The 13787-nt window shown below is 42.8% G+C and overlaps 1 protein-coding gene across 1 annotated transcript; it reads right to left on the minus strand.

Moving 5' to 3' along the window:
• Nucleotides 1-6268: 6268 nt before the first annotated feature.
• On the minus strand, nt 6269-11257 carry ZIC1 (Zic family member 1). The gene is made up of 4 exons (XM_043998711.1): nt 11129-11257; nt 9237-10736; nt 7661-7824; nt 6269-6907 (listed from the first exon to the last, which is right to left on the minus strand). The coding sequence occupies exons 2-4, from the start codon at nt 10213-10215 to the stop codon at nt 6710-6712; spliced, it is 1341 nt and encodes a 446-aa protein (XP_043854646.1). The 5' UTR covers nt 10216-10736; nt 11129-11257; the 3' UTR covers nt 6269-6709.
• Nucleotides 11258-13787: the final 2530 nt, after the last annotated feature.

A 13787-nucleotide genomic window follows, 5' to 3' on the forward strand; every position in this document is an offset into this window, starting at 1 on the left:
AGATAGATGGATAGATAGATAGATAGATGCATAGATGGATGGATGGATGGATGGATGGATGGATGGATGGATGGATGGATGGATGGATGGATGGATGGATGGATGGATGGATGGATGGATGGATGGATGGATGATAAATTTTAAGTTCACGGAGCCTGTATTAAGATACCCTGTATCACGGAAGTCTGTAATAGCTAGTTGGAATCCCAAGAATATAACCAATGCAACAATATTATTTAGCGTCTTGGTGTTAATGTTACCATAACAAAAATGTCTTCCTTTGGAGAGAAAGGCTAGATGAGAAGGCAGTCATCAATGGTAACTACATGCCCACCCCCATCTCACCCCCTTTGGAAACCGAACTCTAATCTAGTTGCTGGAGAATCGAGCTATTTTCCAGCCCAACTGCTGCCGTCAGACGCCACTTAGGAGAACCTCCATTGTACACTTCCCCCCACCCCCAAAACCCACAGCCGGTTTGATTCTACTTTTGCACATTGTCTGTTTCTGGGGCTTCAAGGTTTCAGAGCCCACTCTGCCTGGTATTGTGATCTTACTTAAACCAGCGCCGTCTGAAAACAAACACGTGCATATTCCCTACCAAACTATTTTGGGAGCCAAGCCAGCAGCTTTCACATGATTTAGCCTCTGTGTGGTTACCTTCTCCAGACAGTGAGGAGGTGGGAAAGAATCATAAATATTCAACAGCACGTGGAACCAGTGCCCGAGCCCGGGGGACGGCGCATGCGCGCTGTCTTCCCAGTCAAAGCTAAGCAGTGTGTTGTACTTAAAAAGAGAGCAGCCTGTTTCATGTGTGGCATTGGGAACCCTTTCAGAAACCCTGGCAGGCTGATGCAGCAAGCAAATAGAGTTTTGTTTTGTTTTGTTTTGTTTTTCTCTCGAAACATAGTCTCTCGACATGTTTTCTAGGAATCATTTTGGACAGCGTTTCGTCCCCACTGCCCATCTTTACCTTCCTCCCCTCGTTGCTCTTCGCAAGAGGCGAAACAGCATATTGCCAGTTAGGCAGGAAGAAAATTGGGATTTGTCTTTCAGTTGTTGTTGTTTTCTTTTTTTTTCCCAGAAGTTCCTCTGCCTCCTTTAGGTTTAATAGAAATTGTCACAGATGGAAAAATTGGTTTGCTAAATTCTAACGCTTTGTGACGACAGGACTCAGGGATTTTGAAAAAATATAATCCCATAACACATTTATATACATATATACACACACCTACATATGCACACACATATCAACAGATGATCAGACATCAGTGTGTGCTCTAAGTGTAAATGTGATCGAGAATATAACACACACAGCAGTCCGTCCAGTGTGTGTGCTTATTTTTCCTAAATACGTGCACTTAATATGTACACGCACAACTATCGTCTGCAGCTAGATACTATATATGAGCACCTAGACATGAAAGCAGACATGTAATTCGCTTCTCTATGACCAGAGAGCATATTTCCATAAAATATATCTAAAATATAGTTAATTTGATTTATTGTTCTTGAAAAATCCTGTCTCTAATGCCGTCGTCATCTGGAAACTTCATGCTATTATATAGTATGATTCTGAAGCCGAAGTAAATATTACATATAGATGACAGAATCCAGCTTGAATGGTAAAAACAGTCCCTAGTTTGCCTGATCAGCCTTACACAGTTCAGGAGAGAACTTTGCCTGGATTATAAAGGCTTTCATTCATACATACATCAGGAATTTTTTTCTTATTCCTTTCCTAAGATTAATAATTAGCGTTAAAATAAGTTTGCTGAATTGGTCTACGAAAACTTTGGTGGCTTCGGTTGGGTTGTTTGCAAATGCTAGGGATGATGGCTACAGTTATGAGGCTAAAAGAGACCGGGCCAAGTGTAAGCTGTGTGCTGTTGGAGAACCGACTCTCGGTACTGAATAATACAACTAAGAAAATTTAGGTCGTTTTGTCTGTTGGAATTTTTTTTTAACAGTGCAACGGTGGCTTCATAGTATTCTAAAACCTTTCTACTTCAGATAGTCGTTTAAAATGTCTCCACCTTTACAGGTGTGGCGCCTTAGCTTCTATGTGGAATGCCAGGGTTTGAGTTACGCTTTGAGTTCAAAACGGAGAGGGGGCGGGGAAGGGGAAGGGGAAGACGCAGAAATTAGAAATACGCTTTATACCTAGGGAGGAGGAATTATATTTTTAATTTAGAAACTTAAATTCAGAAAACATACCTAGCTTGATGATCAATGACTCCAAAGCTGCCCCACTTACAAGGGCTGAAGCTTGAGGGGGCGGGGAGAGGGTGAAAGCCAGGTACTCCCAATAGGCTTCATCATTATTGGCAACTAGTCAGGCCTCGGTGCCCCGCTGCCGCTGATCCCACTGCTCTTGGTGATGCAACTACCTACCAAGTTAAGCTACAGTAGTAACTATTCTCGAGACAAACGGAATATTAGCCACCATTCATTTCTTTTGTCCAACAAGAAAATTACTTTTGTCTCTCCCTAAAAATGTATCAGAGATAGGGAGAGACTTTATTTTTTAAGGTTGGGAAGGGGTTGATAGGGTGGGTAGAGCGAAGAGGGTAGTCGAACATGAGGGCTTTTAGAGGTATGATTCAAGGGGCCAACCCTTTAAAAGTTATAGGAAACTTCACAACAAACAAAAAAATCGAAATGCCAGGCCCATCAGTACAGAAGGTTAGTGCTATTTTTATTGTCAGCTGAAGATAAAAAAAAAGAAGAAGAAGGAAGAAAGAAAAGAAATGATAAGCAGACAGGGCCAATTGAAAGGTTACATCTTTCTTTTGGAGGTGGTTTGCTTCTTAAAGGTTAACTTGAATGCTTGACTTTAAAAAATGAAAATGATCAGCTGCAAACGCTTAAAGCAGTTGGGGGTGGCTTTTGAAGGAGAAAACAAAGGGGACAGAAATTTTTGAAAATTATTAAGTACCACCCATTATGGACATGGGTGTGTGCACTTATGTGGCTCCTATATCAACCTAGACTTGAGAGAGGACTCTCCGCACCTCATTTCACCAGCCAGCCAGCATCCACTCCACGTTTTTCTACGGACACTATGTAACTTTTAAAATAACCTTTTAGAGGTTCTAATGGACTGGTGCATAAGAAAGGACAGCAGCGAATGTGCACCAGTACATAGAGCCCTCTGCCTGAATCACAACCCACAACTACACACGACACAAGCCATTTACAGACTCTCCAGCTTCTTCGAAATAGAGTCGAACATCATATTTTGCTGCTAACATTCATGTATTTCAAAACCTAATAGCCCATGAAGAAAAGTATGAAGAATACATCTCAAGAAACAGACATTAAAGGTACAAGCAAAATAATAGGCAACATTTAAGTCTGAAACACCATTTTAGGCGACCTACATCATTAATATTGACGGCTACAATGCAATAGGGTTTTTGTGTATATTTTATCAAAAGTTTTTCTCCCTCCCTCTGGGTTAGATTATGTTAGACTTGCAATAGGAAAATGTAGGTTCCTGTCCTCCCCTTCCCCCCCACCTCAACCTCAGATGCTTAAAATAGCTATTTATTTCTCCAGAACAAGAACTAATATTGAAATTAGGAAGTAGACACAATGTCAACATTTACCTTTCCCCTTCCCCCAATTAAAAAAAATTCCCAACTTCCTAATTTGATCTAAATATGGTAGCAGCAGTACTGGACTTCCCCCTCTGCTCCCCCCCCACACACACACACACCACTATCTCCATTTTTTTTTTAAGTAGACGGTAGAACCATAGCAAAGAATAAACTGATGATTTTCCATCATGGAGAAACGACCTCCCTTCAGGAATCTTAACAGAATAATCCTTAAAGATATACTCTGAAAAAAAAAATGTCCTTTAAAACTAAGCATTAGCCAAGCTACAATATTATCTATCTTTTGTATTAAAAATCCCCGGACAGTTCTTATCCCTGGGGCATGGGGGGGGGATGTTGATTGAGGTGTTATCTTTCCTACATCCCTTAACTACTTTTATTCTTATTTATACAATTATTAATTGTTAGGCAAACCGTCTGGAGTCCCTTCAGGTATTAGAATGGTAATCAGTTTCAAACCCCCCACAGCCATTTGGGGGAGGCTTTTGGTGACACGAATTTCTTCAACTTGCAAAATTTTATTGTTGGGTCCCCACTGTTCGAACTCCTTTAAATCTCTCCATACCCTGCAAGGTGGCGCTCTTTTCATTTAAAGGAGATATTAAGCTTATAATCAGAATAACATTTTTGATAAAGTAAAAGTAAACTTCATTAATGCCAAAGTTTCTGCAGAGCCACAGAGCATACCCAGAGCCAGCATCTCTCTCCATTCAAATAAGATTTTTGTCATATCCAAGTGATAAATATGAATATAAAATATGAAAGGGCAGGAAATTAGAGGACTCTGTGTGTGCACGCATAGGGGTGTTATGTTTAATAAGGAACCAACATTTTGCAAAGAGTTGCCTTGGCCTGGGCACCATCTTCAGGGGTGGCAGACTTTAGGGGGAGTTTTGTCTGCTTTCTCACGGTTAATATGCCTGCCTAGTGATTTGCCATACACATAATATTTCTTTAAAGAAGCTGTTAAAGTGTCATCTTGGTCTACTGGAAGGTCAGTTTCTGCACGTCACTCTATGACACACATATCACACGCACTCGCAGCTTTAGCCAAGCTCATGATTTGTGTTGTCTGTTGATATGTTGTCTGCTTAATGGGGCGATCATGCAAGCTACAACAAGGAACAAAGCCCAACAGTTCCAACAAGCGTAGCTAAGTTAGTGGAAGCAGTATAGCAAATCTATCAAACTTAACTGCGAGAGAGACAATCTGATTTAGAGAAAAGGCGTTCTGCCACAGTCATTAAGCACAAGTAATTTAGATTTTTTATATTGTCTCCTCATTTACAAATTTACTGTATCAACGCCAGCCAATGGAACGAATTTCTTAAGTAAATGAGAAATAAATAAAAGAGATAGAAAGATAATCAAATTACATAAAATAATTCTTCTCCCTTAGATTTATTTTTGGAGGAAGCTAATAACACTGGCAAAATTATAGTAATAATAACATATCATAGGAAGTAATTAATTTAAATTAACATCACGTTTTAAAGGATCGAAGGAAAATGTCTTTATGGACATTCACTTCTGCACAAAGAAGGGCCCATGAAAAACCATGAATCTACATCGTGTAAATTAGTTATGACCATAAACGTTTTCATTTAAAAACAGCAACTTAAAATATGATATTGTAAATCTCCTGATATGTTTTACCCGAATTAATTTAATTTGGGGGCAGTGTAACACTAGCCTGCGAGTTCATTTGCAGTGGGGATGGTATGGAAAAGATTCTCGGCTTCCACAATTCACCCACATTAATATTTATGTAGCATATGCAATCTATTTCTGCTATTTTTATGGTTGTTATTCTATGTCTGCAAAGGTCATTTAAATTATACTGCGGCCGAAAATTTGTTTCATAAATTTTGATATAAATACTAATTACACACTATCCTCGTGCCAGCAGGGACTCTTTCCTGGATGACATTTATATAGAAAGCACCGTCGCTGCCTTCCTAGTAACAGAAGGGAGAGCGGTTTAAAAAAAACAAAAAACAAAAAAAACCCCCTGATACAGTTTTCACGGCCGATGCTAAAGAGAGCTCAAGTTGCAGCAGGTTGGTTGGGAGAACAAGAAAGTCCTACCACGGTTAATGAGATTTAAGAATCTTTAATAAGGTACGAAATGTTACCAAACAGTTCTGTAAACTAAATTTTACATACGAATTCTTCTATCCATAAATATTGAATATCTGTAACATGTATAACCGGCCCTTTACATGCGGATAAATATGGAAATTAGGAAGTATATACATTATGTTGTTGTATTTGCCAAAAGCAATGGACAGATATAGTTTATATCTTTTTTAATATCACTTTACATAAACAAATGTAACAGTTTGACACGCAGAGAGATCCAGGCTTGTACTATACGAATTCTTGACAGGACTGTAACAACATTTTACTGCACTACTTAGACTGGACTTTGGGACGAAATGTTTGCACTTTATACAAAAAAAGCACATTAATATCAATAATATTCTGTTAGATTGACGTTTAGACTGTAATCATACAAAGGAATTCACATTGTGGTACACATTTACTAGAACATTCTTGCCATTCAGTACAAATAGTTGAATTTCTGCCTCCCCACCCCCCTCCCCCTCCACACCCTGGCCACCCCTCCCCCTCCCCCCTCCCCCACATAAATGCAAAGACCACAATTCCACAGATCCCCCCTCCCTCTTCAACTGTGATATAACTATTTACAAAATCAAACAGTACATTTTATGCTAATAATTCTGTATTTACAGAAGAAAAAAGGCCGATGTCCTAAAAGCCCCATCAAATTCAGACCTGGCATCATCAGCCCTACAGAGTTGACATTTGGTCAGGCAACCTCCTCTCCTGCATTTTTCTACCCCTTATCTACCAAGCCATTGCCCAGAAACACAATTAAATTTTAAAAAAAAGTGTTTGATTCTTCATTTTATGAGTTCCTGGGTCTACTAGAAGGTTTTTTTTTTTAATTAAGATTATGGGGGCTTGCGTGTGGGGTTCTGTTTTGATTTGCAGTGTTCGTTAATTTTTGTGCAGTCTTTTAAATAGGGTTTTGTTTTTTGTATTTTGTTTCTGTTTTGTTTTTAAACGTACCATTCGTTAAAATTTGACGAAAGCGTGCTGTGGCCAGACGTGTGATGGACTGCTGAAGAGGATGGAGAAAGGGAGCTCGTGGTCTGGTTTTCAGTGGAAGGAGACACGATGGTGGGTGGGGTAGAAGATTCGTAACCTGAACTGGCGGCTGGAGAAGGCTGCGATCCCTGGGAAGAGGATTCGTGGACCTACGGAAATAAAGTATTGTTTTTAAGGATATAACAAATAATAATGATGGCCTCATCAGCTAGGAAACTAAGGTGGAGCACTGTTCCCTCCTCCCAGTTATACTGTCTGTCCTTTCTCTTCCTGTAAGTTGGTTCCCCAGATCTCTTAGGCAGTAATAAGTAGGAAAGGGTATCGTCTAGGCTCATGCAGAACCAAGATCCTGGATGCTGGCTTCTAGCTCTGCCTAGGACATATGCTAGAATCTGGCCCCTTGGATTGCTGTATAGGAAGGTAAATACGGTCGGGGGACAAACAAAAGAAAGAGGACCTGAGGGGTTTGGATTGAAAAGAAAACCCCGCGGCTTCCTCCCTTAACCACTGAGGTTGGTCATTGAATGAACACTCCAGGAAAACAGTCAACTTAGAATGAGCCCTGGGAGTGCAACTATCTCAGTGGCAAAAGGTTTCCAACTTAAATATCTATAAAATCTAGACAGCTTTACCATTAAGAAATATATATCTACTTCACCCCGGTAACCACCCCCTCCCCAATCAATTTTTGCAGAATTAAAAAAATATATATGTCATACCCGGCCCATTCTGCCTTTCATTTTCATATCCACTATGCCCCAGACCTCTAAAAGGAACAATGATTTGGCGTTTCCGTCTTCTCTAGCTAAATCCAAGAAATGGGACTTGTCCACAGTGACAAAAGATAACACAGAGGGAGAAGAGCCCACGCGATCCCGGGACTAAGAGAGTGCAGTTATTACCTTCATGTGTTTTCTGAGTGAGCTCGGATGGGTGTAAGACTTATCACACATTTTGCAGAGATAAGGTTTATCAGAAGTATGCACATGCATGTGCTTTTTGCGGTCGCTGCTATTTGCAAATCGCCTGTCACAGCCTTCGAATTCACACTTAAATGGTTTTTCACCTAGTATGGGGGTGGGGAGGGGAAAGGATCGATTAGAAAGACTGTATTTGATTTATCAATTTTTTTTTAATAAAAAGAAAACCAAGTATGGTAACTTTGCAACTTAAAATTTGTTTTTCTGAGGTTCGCTTGAGTATTATCATTATTATTATTTTGCTGTTTTGCTTTTGCTTCTGTTTTCTTCGCTCATTTAATCTCAGTCCCTCTGTGGCCCTCTTATAGAAAAGTATTTCATTTTCGGGGTTTCTTTAATTGTTATCTTTATTCTTTTTTTTTAAGCTCCCTATTCCAGCCTGTAATCTTGAGCTGCTTATTAGGTTCTGGGACATACAGAAGGTGTTCTAGGTTTCTATATGGCCCTTATTATCTAATTTTCGCTTTTATGGCTGGTTCCCGTGATGTTACACTCCCCTCCCCTAATCCTCTTTCCCCTCCCCCCCTCCCACCCCTCCACGCGCCCAGAACACATATTTTATAACGCAATATCAGGAAACGTTTCTGTGATTCCGGCACTTAGAGGCTTCGGATGCAAAGTTGACAGTGTCGATCTCAGCCATGGTTGGAGTGAAGGATAACCCAATAACCTGAATCCCACCACTCGGTGTACAGCCTGAAGAAAAGAAGGATGGCCCAACAGCACCAGCCCTAGAACTGAGCAGCGGTTTTAAGAGTTTAACTGTACTCTTCTCCACTGGCCCTTGGGTTATTAGAAATGACACGTATATTCGATTCAGGGCCCGTTAACATCTCTCCCATACCGTTTTACAAAATATGCCTTCATTCAAGGTTTTAACTGAACCCAGAGCCTAGTTTCTGAAGGGATCCGAGAGGAAACGATCTTTTTAAATTTGTGTAAGGCCACAGATATTTCTTCAAGGTCTAAGACTTTCTAAATTTCTTTCTCCCTTTCTTCATCCTTTCACCAGCTTCTCCCCTCCTCAATTTCATTAGCCTCCTCTGGCAAATCCCTCCTTTGAAGAGAGAAACCTTTAGGGTGAGGGGGGATGCGGGGGAGGGGGTGATCCCAGAAACTATTTTTTAAATTGTATTTTCTCTTTGAGACAGCTTTTTCTACCGGCCCTCTCGAAAGCATCCAGACTGAGAAAAGAGGAGAATATCGAGCACATGCTAGCTCCTCGTTTTTTAATTATTTTCGATTTCCCCGGTCCCTCCCTTTAAAAATATCTTTCCTGGTCTCTTACTAACTCCATTCCTACCCCACCCCACCCCCACCCCGCGTGCGCGCACACACACAAATACACACACAAACACTCACGCACACAAACACATATCCCCAACCAGCCTTCTGTCCCTGAGTGCCAGGGACTTGGCCGGAGCCTAGCTACCCGCACGGCCCTCCCGAGCATCTCGACCAAAGGGGGATATTCCGTTCTTGGGGGCTGTTACTGTACCTGTGTGAGTTCTTTTGTGAATCTTTAAATTCTCTGATCGGGCAAACACTTTCCCGCAGCCAGGAAAGGGACAGGGGAAGGGCTTTTCCCCCGTGTGGACTCGGATGTGGTTTACAAGTTTGTATTTGGCTTTGAAAGGTTTCCCCTCTCTCGGACACTCTTCCCAAAAGCAGATATGATTGGACTGCTCCGGGCCGCCAACGTGCTCCACCGTGACATGAGTTACCAACTCGTGCATGGTGCTGAAAGTTTTGTTGCAGGACTTTTTGGGGTTGGACAACTGTTCGGGCTCAATCCACTTACAGATGAGTTCCTGTTTGATGGGCTGCCGCATGTAGCGAAAAAAGGCCCCCGCCCCGTGGTGGGCAGCCATGTTCATATTCATGTGCCCGTATCCGTGCAACTGGGTGGAAGCGTAATGCTCCGAGCGCGGGCTGGTGACCTGGCCGTACTGATCAGGCCGCCCGTACATGTCCCCGGAGAAACCCAGGCGCATCTGCCCGTTCACCACATTGGGCGAAGCGTGGCCGGCCGCCTGCTCGTGCAGCCCCGGGAAGAGAAGGTGGCCCGCGGCGTCAGTGTGCCCGTGGGGCCCGGCAAAGCCGCCTGCCGCGGCCGACGCGAAGAGGCTGTGCTGCGCGCTGGCCGCCGCCTCGCCGAAGCCCCGGTTGCGGAACAGAAAGTCCCGGGTCGAGTTGAAAGCGGCACTCGAGTACGAACTGACGTGGGTCGGATGGTGGTGGTGGCCCAGGGCGGCTGCGGCCGCGTATCCGGGAGCCTGAGAGGTGAAGGCGGTCTGGCCGGCCGAGGCCAGCTCGTGGGTGCTGGGGTTAATTTTAAAGGCTCCCATGCCGTCGGCGAAGGGGTTGATGCCCAAGCCCACCTCTCTGTCCGTCACATCGCCCGCGGAGTGGTGGCGAGACGTTCCGAAAGTAGTCACCCCGATGGCGGGGTACTGGGGTCCGGCGTCCAGAAGCATCTTCGCCCTCGGCCAGCCCCAGCCTCCCCCGCCCCCCCCACCCTCACCTCGTAAGAGGGGGAAAAAAAAGGAGGAGGAGGAAGAGGAGGAGAAGGAGGGGGGGCAACACCTCGGAAAGTCAACCAACAATCACCAGTCGGGGCTTGAGAAAAAAACCAAAATCTCCTTCCCCACCCTCCGATCCCCCCACCCCCCCTCCAAAAAAAAAATAGCCACGAAAATGGAGCAGAGCAGAACAGAGCAGAGCAGGAGACGGATGTCAACTTGCCGCGGCCACAGTCAAGAAGAAGCACGGAAAAAATACAAAAAATACAAAGAGTAAATAAAAACAAAAACCAACCAGAAAAAAATATCGGCACCCTGCCCCACCCCGCCCCCCAAAAAGAAAACCCCGAAGCCCCAGCCCAGACTGCTGCTTCCTCCTCCTCCTCTTCCTCCGCCTCCGCTGCCGCTGCCGCCGCCGCTGAGTTAGACTTTCTTTCGGGTTAGTCTCCGGCGCGGGAGGCCCAAGTCAAGGCTGCCTGCAAAAAAGCATGGAGCTCAGCAGCCCCCCAAAAAACTTGCTCCTGTTTTTTTTGCATATAGGAATGTAAGTGGAAAAGATATTTCTCTCTCGCCTGAGCTTCCCACCACTCTTCTTTCCCTTCTTTCCCTTTCTCTCTTCTCTCTTTCTCTATCTCTCTCCCCCTTTCTCTCCCCGGCTCTCTTACTGTCTCTCTGTCTCTTTCTCTCTCTCTCTCTCTCTCTCTCTCTCTCTCTCTCTCTCTCTCTCTCTCTCTCTCTCTCTCTCTCTCTCCCTCTCTCTCTCTCTCTCTCTCTCTCTCTCTCTCTCTTGCTTTTTGGAAAAAAAAAAGGCGCAAATCATGCACAATATTGTCTTTTGCGGTTTATCTTCCTGGGGAGAAACTTTCACCTCCTCAGCCGGGCGGTGAGCGCGAGACTGATAGCGGCAATCATTCCTGCAGATAAATGAATTGAAAAGACGACACCGTCCCCCCCTTGATGAATGGGAGAAGGGGGAGGAGTCACGTGCGGAGCAACGTGGGTCCGGATTGGCCCTGCTGCGCTCCCCCCTTCCCCTGCAGCCTCTCCAACTAAGGGCGCGCAAAGCCCCAGCTCTCCTCTGATTGGCCCACCCGGCTCATCAATCCCAGGTATTGTAAAGAGCTTGACATCCCCTTTTGACAAACAGGGCTTCCAGGAGTAGCAACTTTTTTTTTTTAAGCCAAAATTTTCCCCCTCTTCTCACGGAAAAAAAAAAAAGAAAAGAAAAGAAATCTTTCCACGGATCCTTTTCTTTCTTGCCCTCTTCTCGCTCACACACTCTTTTTCTTTTCTCGAAACCTACTCCTTGATGATTATTTCATGATCAGGGTAATGATGATGATGATGTGATGATGGGGAGCATGATGGTAAACATTACTAAGGCACTTCCAGAATGCCCAGATTCAGCAACTTTCTTTTCTTCCTTCCTTTCTCTTTTTCTTTAAGACTAGCTAAAGAGCCTTTTGTTATTTGCTCCTTTTGAAGTTTTTTTTCTTTCCCCTTGCCTCGTCCCCCTCCTTGTTTATAATTTAAGATCTCAAGAGCACATGTTCACTTCACTTTCTCTTTACAAGAGACGTGATTTCTCGGGGGTAACTAACTGACTGGCTCATTCCATCAGTTTTCTGAAATAAATCACGCATCCTGCGCCCATCAGAACGCAGGTGGGTGAGAGCTCTTAACTTTCTAGTTTTTTATGGTGTTTTTTAAAGTTGTGGTTATTTTTCTTTTCTCTTTTCTATTCTTGTTTTGTTTTCTCTCTCTTTTTTCTTTTTCTCTATCTCCCTCCGTCGCCACTCCCACCCCCACCCCCCTTTGAAGCTGGGTTTCATTCATTCAGGTAAAACTGTAAATTTTCCAAAGCTTCATTGTTCCTTTAGGCTGCATAAAGCTTTCCAATGATCTCCGAATACTTTTTTTTTTGTATTTAAAATCCTCGATAGATAGGACCAATGTAAATTTTCTGACATTCAAACCTTTTCTAGTTCACAAATCAGTCACCCTTGTCACAGTTATTGAAATTCCTCAACTCGCCACACCAGGACGGTGGAAAAAGCAGGCGGTGTCTTTGTTGCTGAGCAGGCTTTTGATCGCCAGAGAAAATTTACTTACCTTCAGATGAGTGAGCAGAAAAAGAAATAACACTCCCTTTGATTTAGTTAGGAAAATGCAGACATTTGGATTCAGTGCAAACATACAACACTTGGTTGTTTTCTAGATACAGCCCTCGATTAACCTGTCTTTCCCCAGCTCAAAGTCTATTGAAAAACTGCGGATAGTTTCTTTTTGTTCTTGCTACAAAGAGCCATTGACTATATATTAAAATGATTGTTGAAAGGTATAAGTATGGTACTTAAAAGCAGAAAAATCTTTGTGATTCAGTCAATTAAACTCAGAAACATTTGTACATTCGAAAAATACTGGGCAAAAAAATTAGACCGCATTCTTCTGCAAATATCTTTCTCTATATTTTTCTTAAATATAACATAGTTTATTTACAAAGTCGTCTGCATATTCATTAGGTCTAATTATTTTCTAGTAACGAAAACACAAATAGCCAAGAGTCGGAATCCTTCCATTTAGCCTTTGTGTTGTACTTCATTTGGCTCTTTTGCAGCGGAATCTGAGCCCTAAACTCGCATTTCGAAACAAAGAAACTTTAACTCATCCTTTCAAAGGGAGCCCGTTAGGAAAGCCTCCCTTGCAGGTACAAAGAAGAAAATGAAAATATGTGTGATTTGCACGCCTGCCTTTAAGGACTGCGAAATGAAGGGTAAGCCTCTGCCAATATCCGATTTGTATTTCCTTTAATTATTTTCCCCCAAAACGCTATGCTAAAGGTTTGGCTTGGCGAGATGTTATTTAGGAAGTCCTTCTCAAGGTTTCCCAATTGAACCGATTCAACCCAAGGCTTTTGTAGACAGGACGGCTTAATATCGTCTGAGATTACCTGATAGCAAGTTGGCCCATGTGGTGAGGCTGAAATAGCAGCTCTAGAAATCAAATGTAATGTCTACAGCAACAAGTCTACATCTCTGCAACCCATTGTCACTTTCAGATAGAAACACACACCCAATGACCGAAATAGGCATGGTTTTGAGAAGTAAGGGGAGGGGAGGAGGGGTGGCTCTGTAGGATTTTGTTGTGAATACATATATATATATATATATATATATATATATATATATATATATATATATATATATATATATACACACACACACAAATACATGCATACATATATGTCTATATACATTCATACATATATAGGAACAATGTAAAGGTTTGTTGTTTTGTGTTTTTTTTTTGTCCCTGTTTCAAGTGCAAGTTTGATAACATTCTACCCCAGATGTATAAAGACTTCACAAAGAATTGTCCCTCCAAGGTGGGTCCTTTCTCTGGGGAAACGCTTCAGGAAAGAGCTAGGACAAAAATCGAATCCAAATGTCCTTGCCTTTAAGCGAGAGGGGAGGGGGGGCGGAGATGGTAGGGGGAGGTGGGAGAGGGATGGGGAAAAAAAAAACTCT

Source organism: Dromiciops gliroides, chromosome 3, assembly GCF_019393635.1.
Source record: "Dromiciops gliroides isolate mDroGli1 chromosome 3, mDroGli1.pri, whole genome shotgun sequence".
NCBI classification, from domain to species: Eukaryota; Metazoa; Chordata; class Mammalia; order Microbiotheria; family Microbiotheriidae; genus Dromiciops; species Dromiciops gliroides.

Excerpts from the sequence above, each read along its gene's own strand:
- ZIC1 (XM_043998711.1), bottom strand. The coding sequence starts at position 10,215 with ATGCTTCTGGACGCCGGACCCCAGTACCCCGCCATCGGGGTGACTACT. Across the intron at positions 7,825-9,236 it reads TCACAAAAGAACTCACACAG|GTGAAAAACCATTTAAGTGT; the intron begins GTACAGTAACAG and ends CCCCCATACTAG. Across the intron at positions 6,908-7,660 it reads CACTCAGAAAACACATGAAG|GTCCACGAATCCTCTTCCCA; the intron begins GTAATAACTGCA and ends TTATTTCCGTAG.